A 14,557-nucleotide genomic window follows, 5' to 3' on the forward strand; every position below is an offset into this window, starting at 1 on the left:
AAAAAAAGCAATGCAGGACATTTTGAGTAACTACTTCGAAATTCAGGTAAGATTCTCTCCATGATTGTAAACAAAAACAATTCACTGTTTACATACGCTAATGATCACTGCACAAGAACGTTATCCACAAGAGATGGCGATAACTGCTTGCCAGACCATTGCATTGCCAAGAGATAGTGATAGCGAGATTATATGTGACGAGATGAAGCCTATTTGCCAGAGATCATCTGACATTCGCGTTACAGTTGGAAAAAATCTAAGGAAAAATCTAACTAGGTAATCAGTCCAAGTGGGAATCAAATTCACCCCCGAGTGCAGGCCCCGATCACCAGACAAATATGCTACCGCCTGAGCTACGCTGGTGGCTTTGAAATCTTGAACAGGATATAATTTTCATTATAGAAATTTCGAGGAAATTAAGCAAGACTTACCACAGTATAAAGACACTCTGGCTCCAAGAATACAAAGAAATAGATGATTTGGTCTTTGAATATGGTTAATGAATGGAATCACAGTCATAGAATAAGTGTTGGTATTCATATATTCATTATAAGAACTTGAGAAAATTCGGCTCAGAGGACTGCAATTTATTGAAATAGAAGATCGCAGTGAATTCTGCTTACAAAATTGGTGAAACTTCGATACCTCCCTACACCACACACAGGTGACAAAACATACCAGTAGGTCTACTTAAACTCAAACGTTTTTACACTCCTCGACCTTACATCATTTAAATATTATTCTCTCAACTAACACACTAACCTCGTCACGTACCTCGACCTCATGTCACTTAGCTGTCCCCTCATTTAACCCATAACGAAATGCAAATCAGACCTCAGTCCCGTGTATGATGTGGGAAGATATATAGAAGATTTGCTCAATGCTGAAATATTCTAGATTCGCATATAAGCTGTTATATTTGCAGCACCTACATACATATAATATTGTGACCAACGGTAGGTGTCATGAAGGTGGAACACATGGAAGCTTGATTTCACCCACTGCCATCGTGATCTAATACAGGCCGTAAGGCAGACCACGTGACTCGCTTAACAGCTGATCGCGAAAGGCGGTCTTTCAACTATATGAATTAGTTGCAGTGCATGAAGAATAACATATATTTCTCTGAAATGCAGTGTAATTGCGTCAGTAAAATTTTAAACAGTGATTGTGAGACACTTGAGACACAATTTACTTGCAATTTAAGGTATAATATTATTTTTGGTGTGAAAATTACGTTGTTGCAGGCAAAGTTCGTATGTGTAATACCTGCCTTTATTTCGATTAAATATTGCGCCCTTATGTGGTTAAGTGAAATTTTGGTCTTATAAACAGTAGGCTAAATATGTGTAATAATATATACGTGAAAGTGAAACACTGACTGGCATGTAAAGTAAGTTGTGATTAGGCCGAAGTGCAGCGATATCGATGTTACTCTTGTCTAATCCATTATTGTTAGTTTACCGTATTTGTCTTATTAAATTTAAATTATTGCGCCCTTTTTATTTGTGAATAACCTACATTATACGAGTAAATAATACGACGTTTGATAATATACACAATTTGAACTAAAAACGAGATACATATAGTATATTACGAAAAATTATACCCTATAGTTTTCATTACTGTTACAGTATCTAGAATTTTAATTAGTTGAAATAAAGCACTCATGCTTCATTACGAAATTCTTGCACATTCATTTATGCACGTTTCAACAATTTTCAGTTGCATCGCACGCATATTTTAATGTGTTGAAGTTATAGGTTATGTTTATTCTATCAGTACTTGCCTTATTTCCATATTCGCAATTATGCATTATAATTAAGCATAACGCTACGTATAACTTATAAATGCAATCTGTCTACACTTCAATTGTATTTATTCGTTTCAGACGGTACTCCAGTCTGAAGTCTGATTAGTTTAATATGTTACTAGGGCTAAACTAGCGCTGAGGTAGTTCCCTTCGTATTCATACATCTTGCATATACAAATTAGTTCGGTTCGTTCAGGATTTTAATATGCCTTGCTTATAGGATCAAATGCATCTCCACAAAAAATAAATTCAACTGTTTTCAGTTCAGAAATTACCGGAACTATACCTCAGCGCTACTAAGTAATATAACGTATGTACATTTCATATGAGGGACTGTGGTGAATTTTCTACCTATAAGTAAGGACGGTAACCGTGTTCTGAAGTTTATCCTAAAAATATATTCTTCTTTATTAAATCTCAAAACCGTTTTCGTTCTCAACTTAAGCCTAAAATGTTGACGCAGATAGGTTATGTTAACATGGTAAATTCTCTTCACATAAAAATAACACAGTTTTATTTATTATTCCTGCCACATTATGCAACACATAAATGGAACTTATGCACATATTACATTGAATAAAAATTTAATTGTATTATTTATTTGTTCCCTACTTTACTGGGTTCTAATGAATTGTATTTATCTAACCTACCAGATTAACACACAACTGTACATACACTAATTTCATAGGAGGGACTGTGGTAAATTTTGTACCTACAAGTAAGGAAGGTAGACGTGCTAAATTAAAATCACAATATAAATAATTCTTCTTTATTAAATCTCAAAATAGCTTCCATTCCAAACTTAAAATGTTGATGCAACCAGGTTATGTTACCATGTAAAACTCCGTTCACATTAAAATAACACAGTTTTGTAATTATTTCTGCAACATATTATGCAATAAGAAGTGTGAAGGGGTCTTATACACACATTACACTAAATAAAATTGAGCGCCGACACGCTATAAAGTAATATCTTTCTCTCAGCTCCGTATACTCAAATAGAAAAGCCCGACTCATCGAATGACGTCACACAACCTGCATTACGGCCTGGTCTAGATCACGATGGCAGTGTTTCACTGCAGTAGGATCCTTGGCGATTTTTTATTGAATGGTGCCAACTGCCAATTAACTGAAAGAAAATTGTGGTATTCAGGTTCTTTGAAAGTTAGATATAAATATGTCATTTTATGTGTAGGTTAGTTGATTTGTTGTGTCACCGAAGTTGAATATGGAAAGTAAGAATTTTGTGTTTATTGAATGTTTACTATAATGTTTGGCAATATTTTAGATATAAATTATTTTTAACTTAGGTAGTATTAGTTAAGGTCTTGAAACTTAAAGAATTTGGCGGTATTTTAGTCTTTTTAGAGGAATCTGTCCCTTAATCGATAGTCCCTAATATTTAATAAGAGGCCTAATATAAACTGATATTTCACTTAATATACGACAGAACTACTAGTTGGACTTTTCCTTTCTTCTCAACGATATTCCTTTCCTTTAGACTATTGTAAGTTACACATAAATTGGTTAAACGTTTGCAAATAAGTAGGTTTTTTTCGATTACATATGTATGAAAATATGGAAATCAAATTATTTTTATGTCAAAGTAATGTCGTCGTGCAATGAGAAAATAAACTGTAAGGATTTCGTTACAGTTGCTTTGGATACGATTAAAACTGAACCGGAGAGCGCCGCATTGTCCACAAATGAAGGAGAGGGTAAACTTTCGTCAATGGTACGTAGGCAAAGTGGGTGTTTACTCCATCGCGTTTTATAGCCAGTTTATGTTAAGATGTCTTGATGTAAAAAATCTAGTTCTGCATCGGATGTCATTTTTTGTAATGTATTATACGCAGGAAGGAATTTTCTTCAAAGAAGAAGATGTTAATGGTATCAATGCTGAACCTTCTGATCCGAGCTATGGAAATGTATCTGATATTTTGTGTGAAAAGAATGAAGCTCACTATCAGTATTCGGAGTTGAAGATTGAGGTGAGTTGTGTTAATCTCGATGTTACTGTCGTGATTATGTGTTTTTAGACTGCAGAAAGTAGATACCAGTGGAACTCTTTCAGATATTTGGTACCGGTACTGTGTTCATTTTTATCTGTAGTAGTGAATAATGTGTGTAATTTTTCGAAGTTAATTTTTACAATATCAATTATGATGTTCAGTTTTTATACATCAGATATTAACAATCGTGAGCATATCTTCATACAGGATGTCTCAGGAAGAATGTAAAATACTTCAGGATAGTGTACAGCTCGATTCAACGTTAATGGCCCCTGTCCTTGGTTGTTTGGTTAGTGAGCGAGCTGTGTGTTGCGTCACAAGAAAGAAATTTAATCACAAACGTGCAAGGAAGGAAAGAGGGAAGAGAAAGAATGAAAATAATATCTGTGCTCGTAGCTGAGGGTCACTCATGTCAAGAAAATATGTCATCATGACATTGTTTAGTCAACAGACCTAGTGATTAGTGACAGGACGTGTGAAAGAATATCGTATTTTAACACGGAGTGTACCGCGACATGATAAGAAGGAAGCTTTAGGTGTTATGACTGCTCGGCCTGGCCTGTGTGACCCAGCCCGCCAGTAGTGACGAGTAACTCGCTCTTAGTCTATCTATTTACTTTTTGCAAGAGCCAAAATCCCTGAATCAAGCTGTAGTTTGGGTTAACCTGATGTAGCCTACCTCTGTCCGAAGTCTAACGGTTGGGGAGAAATACTGGAACATGTTGCGGTTCCGTATACTACATTTGACGTGTTAGGCCAGATCTTTTGCACACGGTAGCATCTGAGCACCGCAATACCAGCGCAACACACAACTGAATACATGATCACTTAACACTTAATTTCTGTATTCGCATAGTTGCTTTTTGTGTATAGATTTTGTGTTGGTGTTGGCTGCTGTTGAAAAATACAGACGACGTTTTATCAATTGAAGGGTTCCATCTAACTGAATGCTTTCCCGTGTTTACCGGATGTTACCTGAAACTGGCAAGCTACCAAGTGTTTCATTGAGATCGGAAAGAGAACCGGTAATTACCTGATACGAATTTACAGTTCATGAAATCTATAAGAAGGAAAACCTTAGTAATTTGTCTTGTGTAATTATTTTATTTTCTTACTGAGTATGTACTAAATTATGAAATAAACTTATTGGACCAACATAAGATGTAGCATTTGCAATAATGTATCACATCACAATGTTCTAAAACGTAGAAATACATCTATAATACCTTTCTCCATTTAAAAGTTCGTCCATCAATAACTTTCCAATGATTATATTTAGGACATAGGTATATCAGGTTAAATCAGTATAGATTAACTGAAACTATATTATCCTGAAGTATTTCACATTCCTTCTGAGACATTCTGTATAAACTCAGAACCATTGTTATTGCTGTTATCATTTTTGTTAATTACCGAGGTCTCAGTACCATCACCTTTACCGCAGTTTGCACTTCTGCAACCACCACAGCATACTATTGCCACTGCTGCCTCCACCTCCACTACTTCCACTGCCGCTACGTTAGTCCTTCCAGCACACTATCACAACCACTGTCACCACCATCACGATCACTACTACCATCCTTACCATAATCATTACCACCATTGCAGCTTCAATCTGCACTGTCACTACTGTCATTAGCACATCGCTGGCACCATGACCAACACCATCTCTGCTGTCATCACCACTGGTGTCACCATTGCCACTTTCACTGACACTACCATCTTAATTTTCAATTGTACCACCATCACTGCCACAATCTGCCACCTCCACCACCACCTCTCACTACTGCTATTGCCGTTAGCACGCTACCACCACAGCCATAATCTTTGTCCTCAATATTACTACCACCATCACCATTATCACTTTCAGTATCTTCATCTTTACCATCACTGCATCTGCCGCCACCATATCCACTGCCAGACTAGCACTATGATCATCACTGCATCTACTTCCCCTTCCACTGTCACATCCACCAGCAAAGATTCTTTTTTTTCTTCCTACCCACAGGACCATCATTACTCTGGATGTATCGCAGCCTAAATGCTTATTATGCTACCCACATCTTTAATACTGACCCATTAACTCTGTATCCTTTACCAAGGAATATAGTCCTGTTAATGAAGTCAGTACGAGTTCCTCTGGTGATAACTTAATTTACCGAAGATATTGTACCTTTTACGAGCCAGAGATTTGAAGAAGCATAGGCCTGTACCGTATTTTCTCGAATATCCCGCGCACTTTTTTTTTTCCGAAATAGGCCTATAGTACAAGTGAGAAATACAGGTGCGCGGCTTATTGAAATTAAGTTGGTAACATTGCTTGACTTTCCTCCCAAGCAGTTTCTAAGGCCTTATCACATGCCATTATCTTCCCGCGCGGGTATTTCAACTGTTAACATTATTAAATGGTGTTTGAATTAGCAGTAGGCCAACATCTGTCAAAATAAAATTCAAGTGTGATGAGTGTGTATTTTGTGCGTCTTATATTTTCAATTTTGAAAATGAGTACCGGTACCACTGAAGGTATGAGACTGCGATCCTTTACTTGCAGTGAAATACTTGAAATTATCAAAGATTCGGAGGAAAATGGAAATTGGACTACAGTGCCTAAATTTGATGTGCTGATAAGTGAAAGTTGCATCAGAGACTGGAGGATCCTATTGCAGAATAACATTTGTTTTTAACTGAAATGTATTTGAGTTTAATTGTTTTTAATTTGTCGTAAATACATTGGTTGAAAGTTATATTTTTCTAATTTATGTTTTGCTTTTCAAAAGTGGGGTGTGCGGCTTATTCGAGGGCGTGGGGTATTCGAGAAAATACGGTAATATGATGGGCTGTTTCAGTCTCCTTCCTGCACAATCTACAGTTCAAATAACCTTCAAACAAACATATTTTATTAACATGCTTTTTCACAGGAGCATGGTCTGTGTGAAATACTGAATTTGTTCTCAGCTGAAGTCTGTTACATTGAAGTAGGGCCTAAGCATTCAGTTCTTTTGTTACATAGTCTCTTAATGAATTGTTTTTCATATCTAATTACTGGAGCTTCTAGCCAGGGTTTCCAATGTTGCTTCTTAATCATCTCTTCTACAGAAAACCTAGGTATTCCAAGAGCCGGCTCTGGTTCAATAAATTTTGATCTCTTCTCTTATCCAGCAAGTTCATTGGCTTTTTCATTTCCCTCAGTGTCACAGGGCACCTTGCACCCAGATGAGTCTAATCTCATTCTGTTCTGCCAAGTCCGTGAGCATTTTAAGGCAGTTTAAGTCCATCCTGGTGTGAAAACAAAGGGTTAGGAACGAAATACGTAATGTCAAAGATGTTCAGGCTATAAATATAAAATACCTGCATTTGGATTTAACGTTAATTATTGTAACTCGTTGTCTTCCACCTCTCAATTTATGAGACATCTCTGTAAGCAATATAATTGTTCTTTAGGAAGATTCATGTGACGTAGAGTCACCTAAGGAGCAGCCAATTCCAGAAATGACCACAGCAGAGGATGATGATGTAATAGGAAGGTGAGTGAAACAACATGGCAAATTATATCTTCATGAATTGTTTTATTTCTTACATAATGACAAGATAAATTCATCATGTTATTTTACGAATATTTCATAACCATTGTATTGCTTCCATTCACATTCGTTTCTTTAGTATCTTAGTAGATAGCTTAAGTTTCATTTATAATACACTAATTTTTCGTGAACCTATTGCCTGAGATCTTCAAAGTTTGCGAGCTTTCTCTATTGCAAAAGGGATAATGCACGTGCATTTATATAACAATTCCGAACCTCTGTGCTTTAGGTATTGCTGTGCTTTCAGAAGAGTTTCGAGGAAACGGGAGAGGAAAAGTAGCAAAGAAATTTTATGTAGGTGAAATGAGCTTAGATAAATTAGACTTTAAAAATTATCTCGATAGGAGGCCTTGACGACGACTTCTACTTGCGGAGTTTCCATGGTTTTTTTAACACTTAAAGAGAAGTGGTGTCACAGAACTGACAAAAACTAATTTTCAATTTGTTATCTCTTAAAGCTCATGTTGATTACTGGGTTTAAGATTATGTTTAATTGCACATCCTCATATCTCACTGTAAACATAAACCTACATGACACATTTTACAGAATTTAACTATCTCAGAACTGACTGGTAATACGGGTACTCACCAGAAAACAGATATATATGTTTTTCTTCCTCTAATATAAAAATTACAGATCACCCTTTCACTGCTTATTCCTACACTGTGGCCCATACGAAACAACTGAAGAGCTGTTCTGGACTCTTGCAGTCATCCAGTGGATACTTATATCGCTTGTAGTATGCTGTGACATTAAGTATTAGAGACTGATTTAAATAATAGAGCATTAAAAAAACAATTCAGTGACTATCTTTTGTAATAAACTAATAAATAAAAGACAGAGGTTTTGTAATAAACTAATAAATGACAGAGGTATGCTAACATTTAATCCTGTCAAATATTGTGTTTCACTCTTTTAATTGCTAAATGACAATAAAATGCTTTCGGAGATGTAGTGAGGGACACGTCACAGAACCGGTTATTTAAAAGAGAATTCTATTTTATGCTACAATTTAATTACAATTGTCCATACAGTAATTAAATTACAACATGATGGTTGTCATTGCTTTAGCACATAAAATTCTATAAATTCCAGTCAGTAGCATAATAAATTTCAAGGACATGTTTTGATCAATTTCGTGATTTCTAGCCTTATAGTGCCTCTGACATTAATGCATTTGCTAGGCTTGGCTTTACGAGGATTGCACCTGGGACTGGTCCGTACACTTAGGCATGCTTTGACCCTTTGTGCGTCCCCTATATTGATTGCCCAAATCCGGCATTCGTGAATCCGATGCTGACAGTTAGGCCATCCTGCCTCAGCCCCTGATAGAGCAAGTTCCTTTTCGTGGATGAGTATGCAATGTATGCCTTTTCCACCATAAATTCCATCACGATCTGGCCGGGGATCGAATCTGGGCCGCCTGAATAAAAGACCAACGTGCTGGCACTTGAGCCATAGATGTGGCGACATTGATGGCACAAAATATGAGTTTGCAAGCCCTCAGTGTGGTCCAGGGATAGCGAGTGGAACTCATCCTCTGAAGTTATGCTCGTGTAGGCTTGGGTTTGAATCACACTTGGACTGCTTGATTTCTTCCCCTTCGTTTTCTCCAACTGTAAGACGAATATTAGTTAATTGCATAGCGAATTTTCAGACTCTTTTATTGTAAAATTAAAAAAATATATATCATCAGGCTTTTCATGAAATTCTGTTTTTCCATAATATACAGAGGGTGCCAAAAAATGTATACACACTTCAAGCAAAGAAAAACCTGTGTTAACATAACAAAGCTGAATTCACACAGACAGAAAATGATGAGCACTAATCACTTTAGACTTTTACAGTTACAACAGTTGCTCAAAATGCCCACCATGGGCATCGACACACTTCTGAATGCGTTGAACTACTTTTCGAGCAACATTTGCGAAAGTGTCCTCAGCGATTGCAGCACATGCCGTTTCAATTTCTTCCCGAAGTGCTGCCAGTGTAGCTGGTTTTCTACGGCATACAACATTCTTAAGAGTTCCCCATATGTAAAAGTCCAACGGAGTTAGATCTGTAGAATGTGATGGAAACTCAATCGGACCTCTTCGTCCTATCCAGTGCCCTGGAAGATTTTCATCAAGGTACGCACGTACATCTCGGTGGTAATGTAGTTGTGCATCATCCTGTTGGAAGTAAAATTCCTTATTTCCATAGAGTGTACGAATGGCGGGTAAGATGGATGTGCATAACATGTTCAGGTACACTTGGCCAGTTACTGTTCCATCAAAAAAGTATGGTCCAGTTAGACCCCTAGATGACAACCCGCACCAAACATTAATTCCAGGTAAATTAACAGCCTTTTCCACAAAAACATGTGGATTGTTTGCACACCAGTAGACTTGTGCCTCATCGGACTAAACAACTTTCCCTATGAAGACCTCATCCTCTTGCACCATGTTCCGAAACCACTCACAGTACTGCATTCTCCGATCAGGGTTATCTTCATTTAATGCATGCTTGTCTTGGGATGAAAACTTTCAAGTTTGCTGTTTTAATAATACGACGTATGCCGGTTCTGCTAATCCCAGTCTCATGTGCACATTGCTTTGTAGATTTCTGCAGTGCGTTCTCAAATCGTTCCAAAACCATAGCCGAGGACGCGGGGCTTGTTGGTGTGCGAGGTCTCCCAGATCTGCCCTTGTAAACATCGCATACGGTACCATGAGTCTCAAATTTGTCACGAATGCGAGCAATTGTTAATCGCGTTGGTGGTTCTGTTCTGTACTCACGTCTCCATGCCGTTGAACTTCAACAACATTCTCGGTTTTCCAGTACCACTTCAAAATTGCTTTCCACTTTTCAAACGATAATCTTGGCTTCATTTTGTTGTTGTTGTTGTTGATTGACCTGTCGCACAGCGCTAGCATAACGTATGTGAGTCTCATCTGTTTACAGGACATCATACTACACATTACTGTTGTTTTTTGGGTCCAACTTTGAAATATACTGTATTAAATAGATATCTCCTGTCAAAGTGTGTATATATTTTTTGGCACTCTCTGTATATAGTAGAACACTTTCACTTAGGAAACGTGAATTAGAGAAACATAGGAATTGTATTACGAGGCGCATCCAGAAAGTAAGCCATAATTAGCCGTGTCAATTGCTCATGCGTAACAGATCTATGATGTATCAATCATGTGCCAGCCGGACAGGTCCTGCCTGGTGCCAGTAGCGTGGCAGCAGTGGTCCGAAATGGAAGCTCTTATTCCTTCTCCCACCACCTGCGAAGTTCGGTTGGTGATAAAGTTATTTAATGCACAAAGCTATTGTGCCAATTGAAATTCATCGGCTGCTCTGTCAGGTCTATGGGCCGAACATATATCTCTCTCTCCCCCCCCTCTCTCTCTCTCTCCCCCTCTCTCTACCCCTCCCTCTCTCTCTCTCTTTTTTTGATCCCACGATACGACAAGTGTCTCAATTCTGATGGTGGCTATGTTGAAAAATAGCTGAAACATTGCTGTACCTATTGCCAATAAATGTTTTCCTGAAAGTGTGTTCTTTTTTTTTTAAATAGGGAAACTTTCTTTCTGGATGCGCCTCGTAGAATTACCAGAAATTCATTAGACTGTCATATGTATTATGATATCGTCTTCACAAAATCGTGAATTGTTTCACAGGTGTACACAAATGCGGAATGAACAGAATGATGTCTGTGAGAATTCCGTACAAAACTACGATGTTGTGGGTCAAGCAGAAATCCTGGCAGATATCCCTCATGAATATAATGGTCACAAAGAAGAGTCTACAAGTCCGAAGGAAATGAAATGTGAAATTTGTGGAAAAAGTTTTAATGTGCAACAGTACCTCGAAAACCATAGACTTACACATTCAGGAGAAAAACCTTTCGAATGCACTATTTGTAATAAAGGATTTGGCCAGCGACATCATCTACGAGAACACGTGTCTATTCACTCAGATGAGAAACCATACAAGTGTAACAGTTGTAATAAAAGTTTTGTGCGAAAGATTCTTCTCCAGAGACACACATATTCTCACACAGGCGAAAAACCCTTTCAATGTAACATTTGTCTGAAGTCATTTGCGAGGCCTGGCTACGTAAAAGCTCATATGGTTATTCATTCAGGTGACAAACCATTCAAATGTGATTTATGCGACAAGAGTTTTACTACAAGCAAAAAGATCAATCGTCACAAGGCTTTACATACCGGAGAGAAGGCTTTTGAATGTAATATTTGTTATAAGAAGTTCTTTACTGTGACTAATTTAAAGACTCATAATGTTGTTCATACTCATGAGAAGCCTTTCAAATGCGATATATGTAGTAAAGACTTCAAGTACATGACTTCTTTAAAATGTCACATACCTATTCACTCTAATGAGAAGTCCTTGAAATGCAAGTTTTGTGACAAGACTTTCACGAAGGTATACCTTTTGAAACAACATGTAAGAAGTCACTCTGGGAAAAAAGACTGTAAGTGTGATACATGTGGTAAAATATTCAGTTGTGTAAAGCATCTAGATGACCACATACGAATGCACACTGATGAGAAGCCATTCAAGTGCCTTATTTGTGACAAGACCTTTAGGAGAAAGCAAAATATACGTATTCATATGAGTTCTCACACAAATGAGAAACCATATAAGTGTGACGTTTGTAGTAAGGAGTTTAGGATTATGAACTTTCTTAAAGCGCACCAAATTACTCATACTGAGCAGAAACCGTTCAAATGTAATATTTGTGGAAAATATTTTAGTTCGTCTAGAAATCTGAAAGCACATGAACTAATTCACACTGGAGAAAAACCGTACAAATGCGACATATGTTGTAAGGCTTTTAGACATTTGCATCCTTTTAAAAAGCATACGTGTTTTTCAAAGAAACTATAACAAACGGTGGTTTGTAAGGTTATACCACAGTCTAGTATATACAGTCACGAAGCTTGAGTTGTGAGGGTGCTAGGAACGATAGACTGTGCCAGTAATATTTAACGTCTGTAATTAGGCGATATTAGCGATCCTAGTGGTTAGCAACTATCTATGGATGCATATTTACTACATATTGAGCTTCGTGACTATATACTAGACTGTGTTTATATTAATGTTAATGGTTGCAGATTTATTCAGTGCAATCAGCGTGCAGGAATGAAATGTATTACATTTTAGACTTTTTTTTACATGGTCAAAGACTTTGTAATATGAATCTCCTTCGACATGTGGTGTGAAGGTTTGTCTTGATGTCTTGCTGAAATGCATTGGAATAATTTTATATAAACAGCAGTTTGTAATATATTATAATGTTTGGTGTTATTCATTTGTTGCAGCAACAGAAACATTACTAATGCTGAAGTTCATAAATTGTGTAATTACCATTGATTTTAATGACTAAGATTTATTTAAATAAAGTGCAATTAGAATTCATTATGTTCGCTATTTTGTTTCTTAATTACAGTGAGTTATCTGTCTGGTTTAGTATAGCTTTCTAAGGAACATTCTTCGAAATCTTACGAATTTTTTTAGTAATTGAAATTTGCAGTTTTTTAGTATTAGAATAAGATCAACTTTAATTTGCAGAAATAAAAGGATTTCGTTGAGGATTAGGCGTAAATAAGGAACACAGAACAATAATCCATGTAAAAATAGCTAAAAAAATCTTGGATTTGTTGTATATATAAATAGACATTTCTACATAAACCGAAGTAAAAAAACTCAGTAATAGTTCCATGATACTAAACCCCATTAAATGTATTAATTTGTAAATAGAATTCTAAAAATATTTGTTAACAGTATAATTTATTTATCTTTATTCTTTCAGTGAGACGAAACAAGTTCTGACGAGAATAACTCTATACATAATGATACTAGGTTTATAAATATTGACTCATTTTATTATTTTTGCATTTTGAAATATAATTGTTTCTATGATTCATGAGTGTCATCGGCTGGTTGACGCAGTTGGTATAGCGCTGGCCGTCAATGCCCGAGGTTGCGGGTTCGATCCCGGGCCAAGTCGATGGCATTTAAGTGTGCTTAAATGCGACAGGCTCATGTCAGTAGATTTACTGGCATGTAAAGGAACTCCTGCGGGACAAAATTCTGGCACACGGGCGACGCTGATTTAACATCGGCAGTTGCGAGCGACATTAAATAAAACATAACATTTTTTTTAACATTCATGAGTGCCATCAATCAATACTTTTGTTCCCTGACAGGTGTTGGTGATGTAATAAATAAATTAGCACGAAAACATTTTCTTTGTTCGCAGTTTATCCTGAAATGTTCATATTATTGTTGTTTCGTTCTTGCCATATTGTCTATCAGATGCCTTCAGTTTTTTGTCATTTTACTAAACTTACCACCAAAGTGGCCTAGAATAAATATAAGTATAAATATTTGAAATTATGTGCGGCTGTTATATCAATCAGTGCTATATAATGATAGCTAAAAAGTGATAGCTCGTATCTGTAAATTTTCAGGTGAATCAAATAACTGTTTCAAAAATGAATTTTTCCCAAAATTTTTATACGTTTCTGCATTGCAAGATCTTCTATTGGAGGACAAAATATTAGTTAACTGCCCAATTTAATGAACACAATGATGTAGTTAATCTAAATAATAGTGTAGTTAGAATAATTTTCAAGGGAAAATTTGTTTCGGGGCCGGGTATTGATCCCGATATCCTTTGCTTAGCACACGAATGCTCTACCGACTGAGCTACCCCAGGAACTACACATGACACCGTCACAATTCTTCCCTTTATATCCACACAACTGGAATAAGATAAGACGCCAGAAACCCAACTTTGAGTGCATACAATTCTGTGTGACTTAAATTGTGGCTTTCTTTTAACGTACCTACAGTAACGAATATACAGGGCTACTACAGAGGCTTTACCCGATTCCATAGCTTTGTATTATGAAAAGTATGAGACATACATTATTGAAAGTTATACCAATAAAAAGAGAAACTCATCAAATTTTTGGTCCATCAACTGCTACAAGTGCTCGATGTGACCTCCTCGAGTCACGCGAGAAACATCCACTCGGTAGTCTAACTCCTGCCACACCCGCTGGAGCATATCACGATCAACTCTAGCCACTGCTGCACGGATCCGGTTATTAAGTTCTTCAAGATTAACTGG

General features: G+C 36.8%; 1 protein-coding gene across 3 annotated transcripts; it reads left to right on the forward strand.

Moving 5' to 3' along the window:
• The first annotated feature begins 1,865 nt into the window (after positions 1 to 1,865).
• Positions 1,866 to 12,833, forward strand: LOC138693208 (zinc finger protein 665-like). 3 transcript variants are annotated; one of them, XM_069816991.1, is made up of 5 exons: positions 1,866 to 3,048; positions 3,469 to 3,548; positions 3,670 to 3,804; positions 7,267 to 7,349; positions 11,076 to 12,833. In XM_069816991.1, the coding sequence occupies exons 1-5, from the start codon at positions 3,042 to 3,044 to the stop codon at positions 12,304 to 12,306; spliced, it is 1,536 nt and encodes a 511-aa protein (XP_069673092.1). In that variant the 5' UTR covers positions 1,866 to 3,041; the 3' UTR covers positions 12,307 to 12,833. The 3 variants fall into 3 exon arrangements, with proteins under 3 accessions (XP_069673092.1, XP_069673107.1, XP_069673100.1); XM_069817006.1 differs by lacking the exon at positions 7,267 to 7,349; XM_069816999.1 differs by lacking the exon at positions 3,469 to 3,548.
• Positions 12,834 to 14,557: the final 1,724 nt, after the last annotated feature.

Source organism: Periplaneta americana, chromosome 2 (genome assembly GCF_040183065.1).
Source record: "Periplaneta americana isolate PAMFEO1 chromosome 2, P.americana_PAMFEO1_priV1, whole genome shotgun sequence".
NCBI classification, from domain to species: Eukaryota; Metazoa; Arthropoda; class Insecta; order Blattodea; family Blattidae; genus Periplaneta; species Periplaneta americana.

What these genes read in the sequence shown, in the direction of transcription:
- LOC138693208 (XM_069816991.1), top strand. An exon ending in AGGGTAAACTTTCGTCAATG is followed by an intron (nt 3,549 to 3,669) that starts GTACGTAGGCAA and finishes TATTATACGCAG; the next exon opens with GAAGGAATTTTCTTCAAAGA. An exon ending in ATTCGGAGTTGAAGATTGAG is followed by an intron (nt 3,805 to 7,266) that starts GTGAGTTGTGTT and finishes ATTGTTCTTTAG; the next exon opens with GAAGATTCATGTGACGTAGA.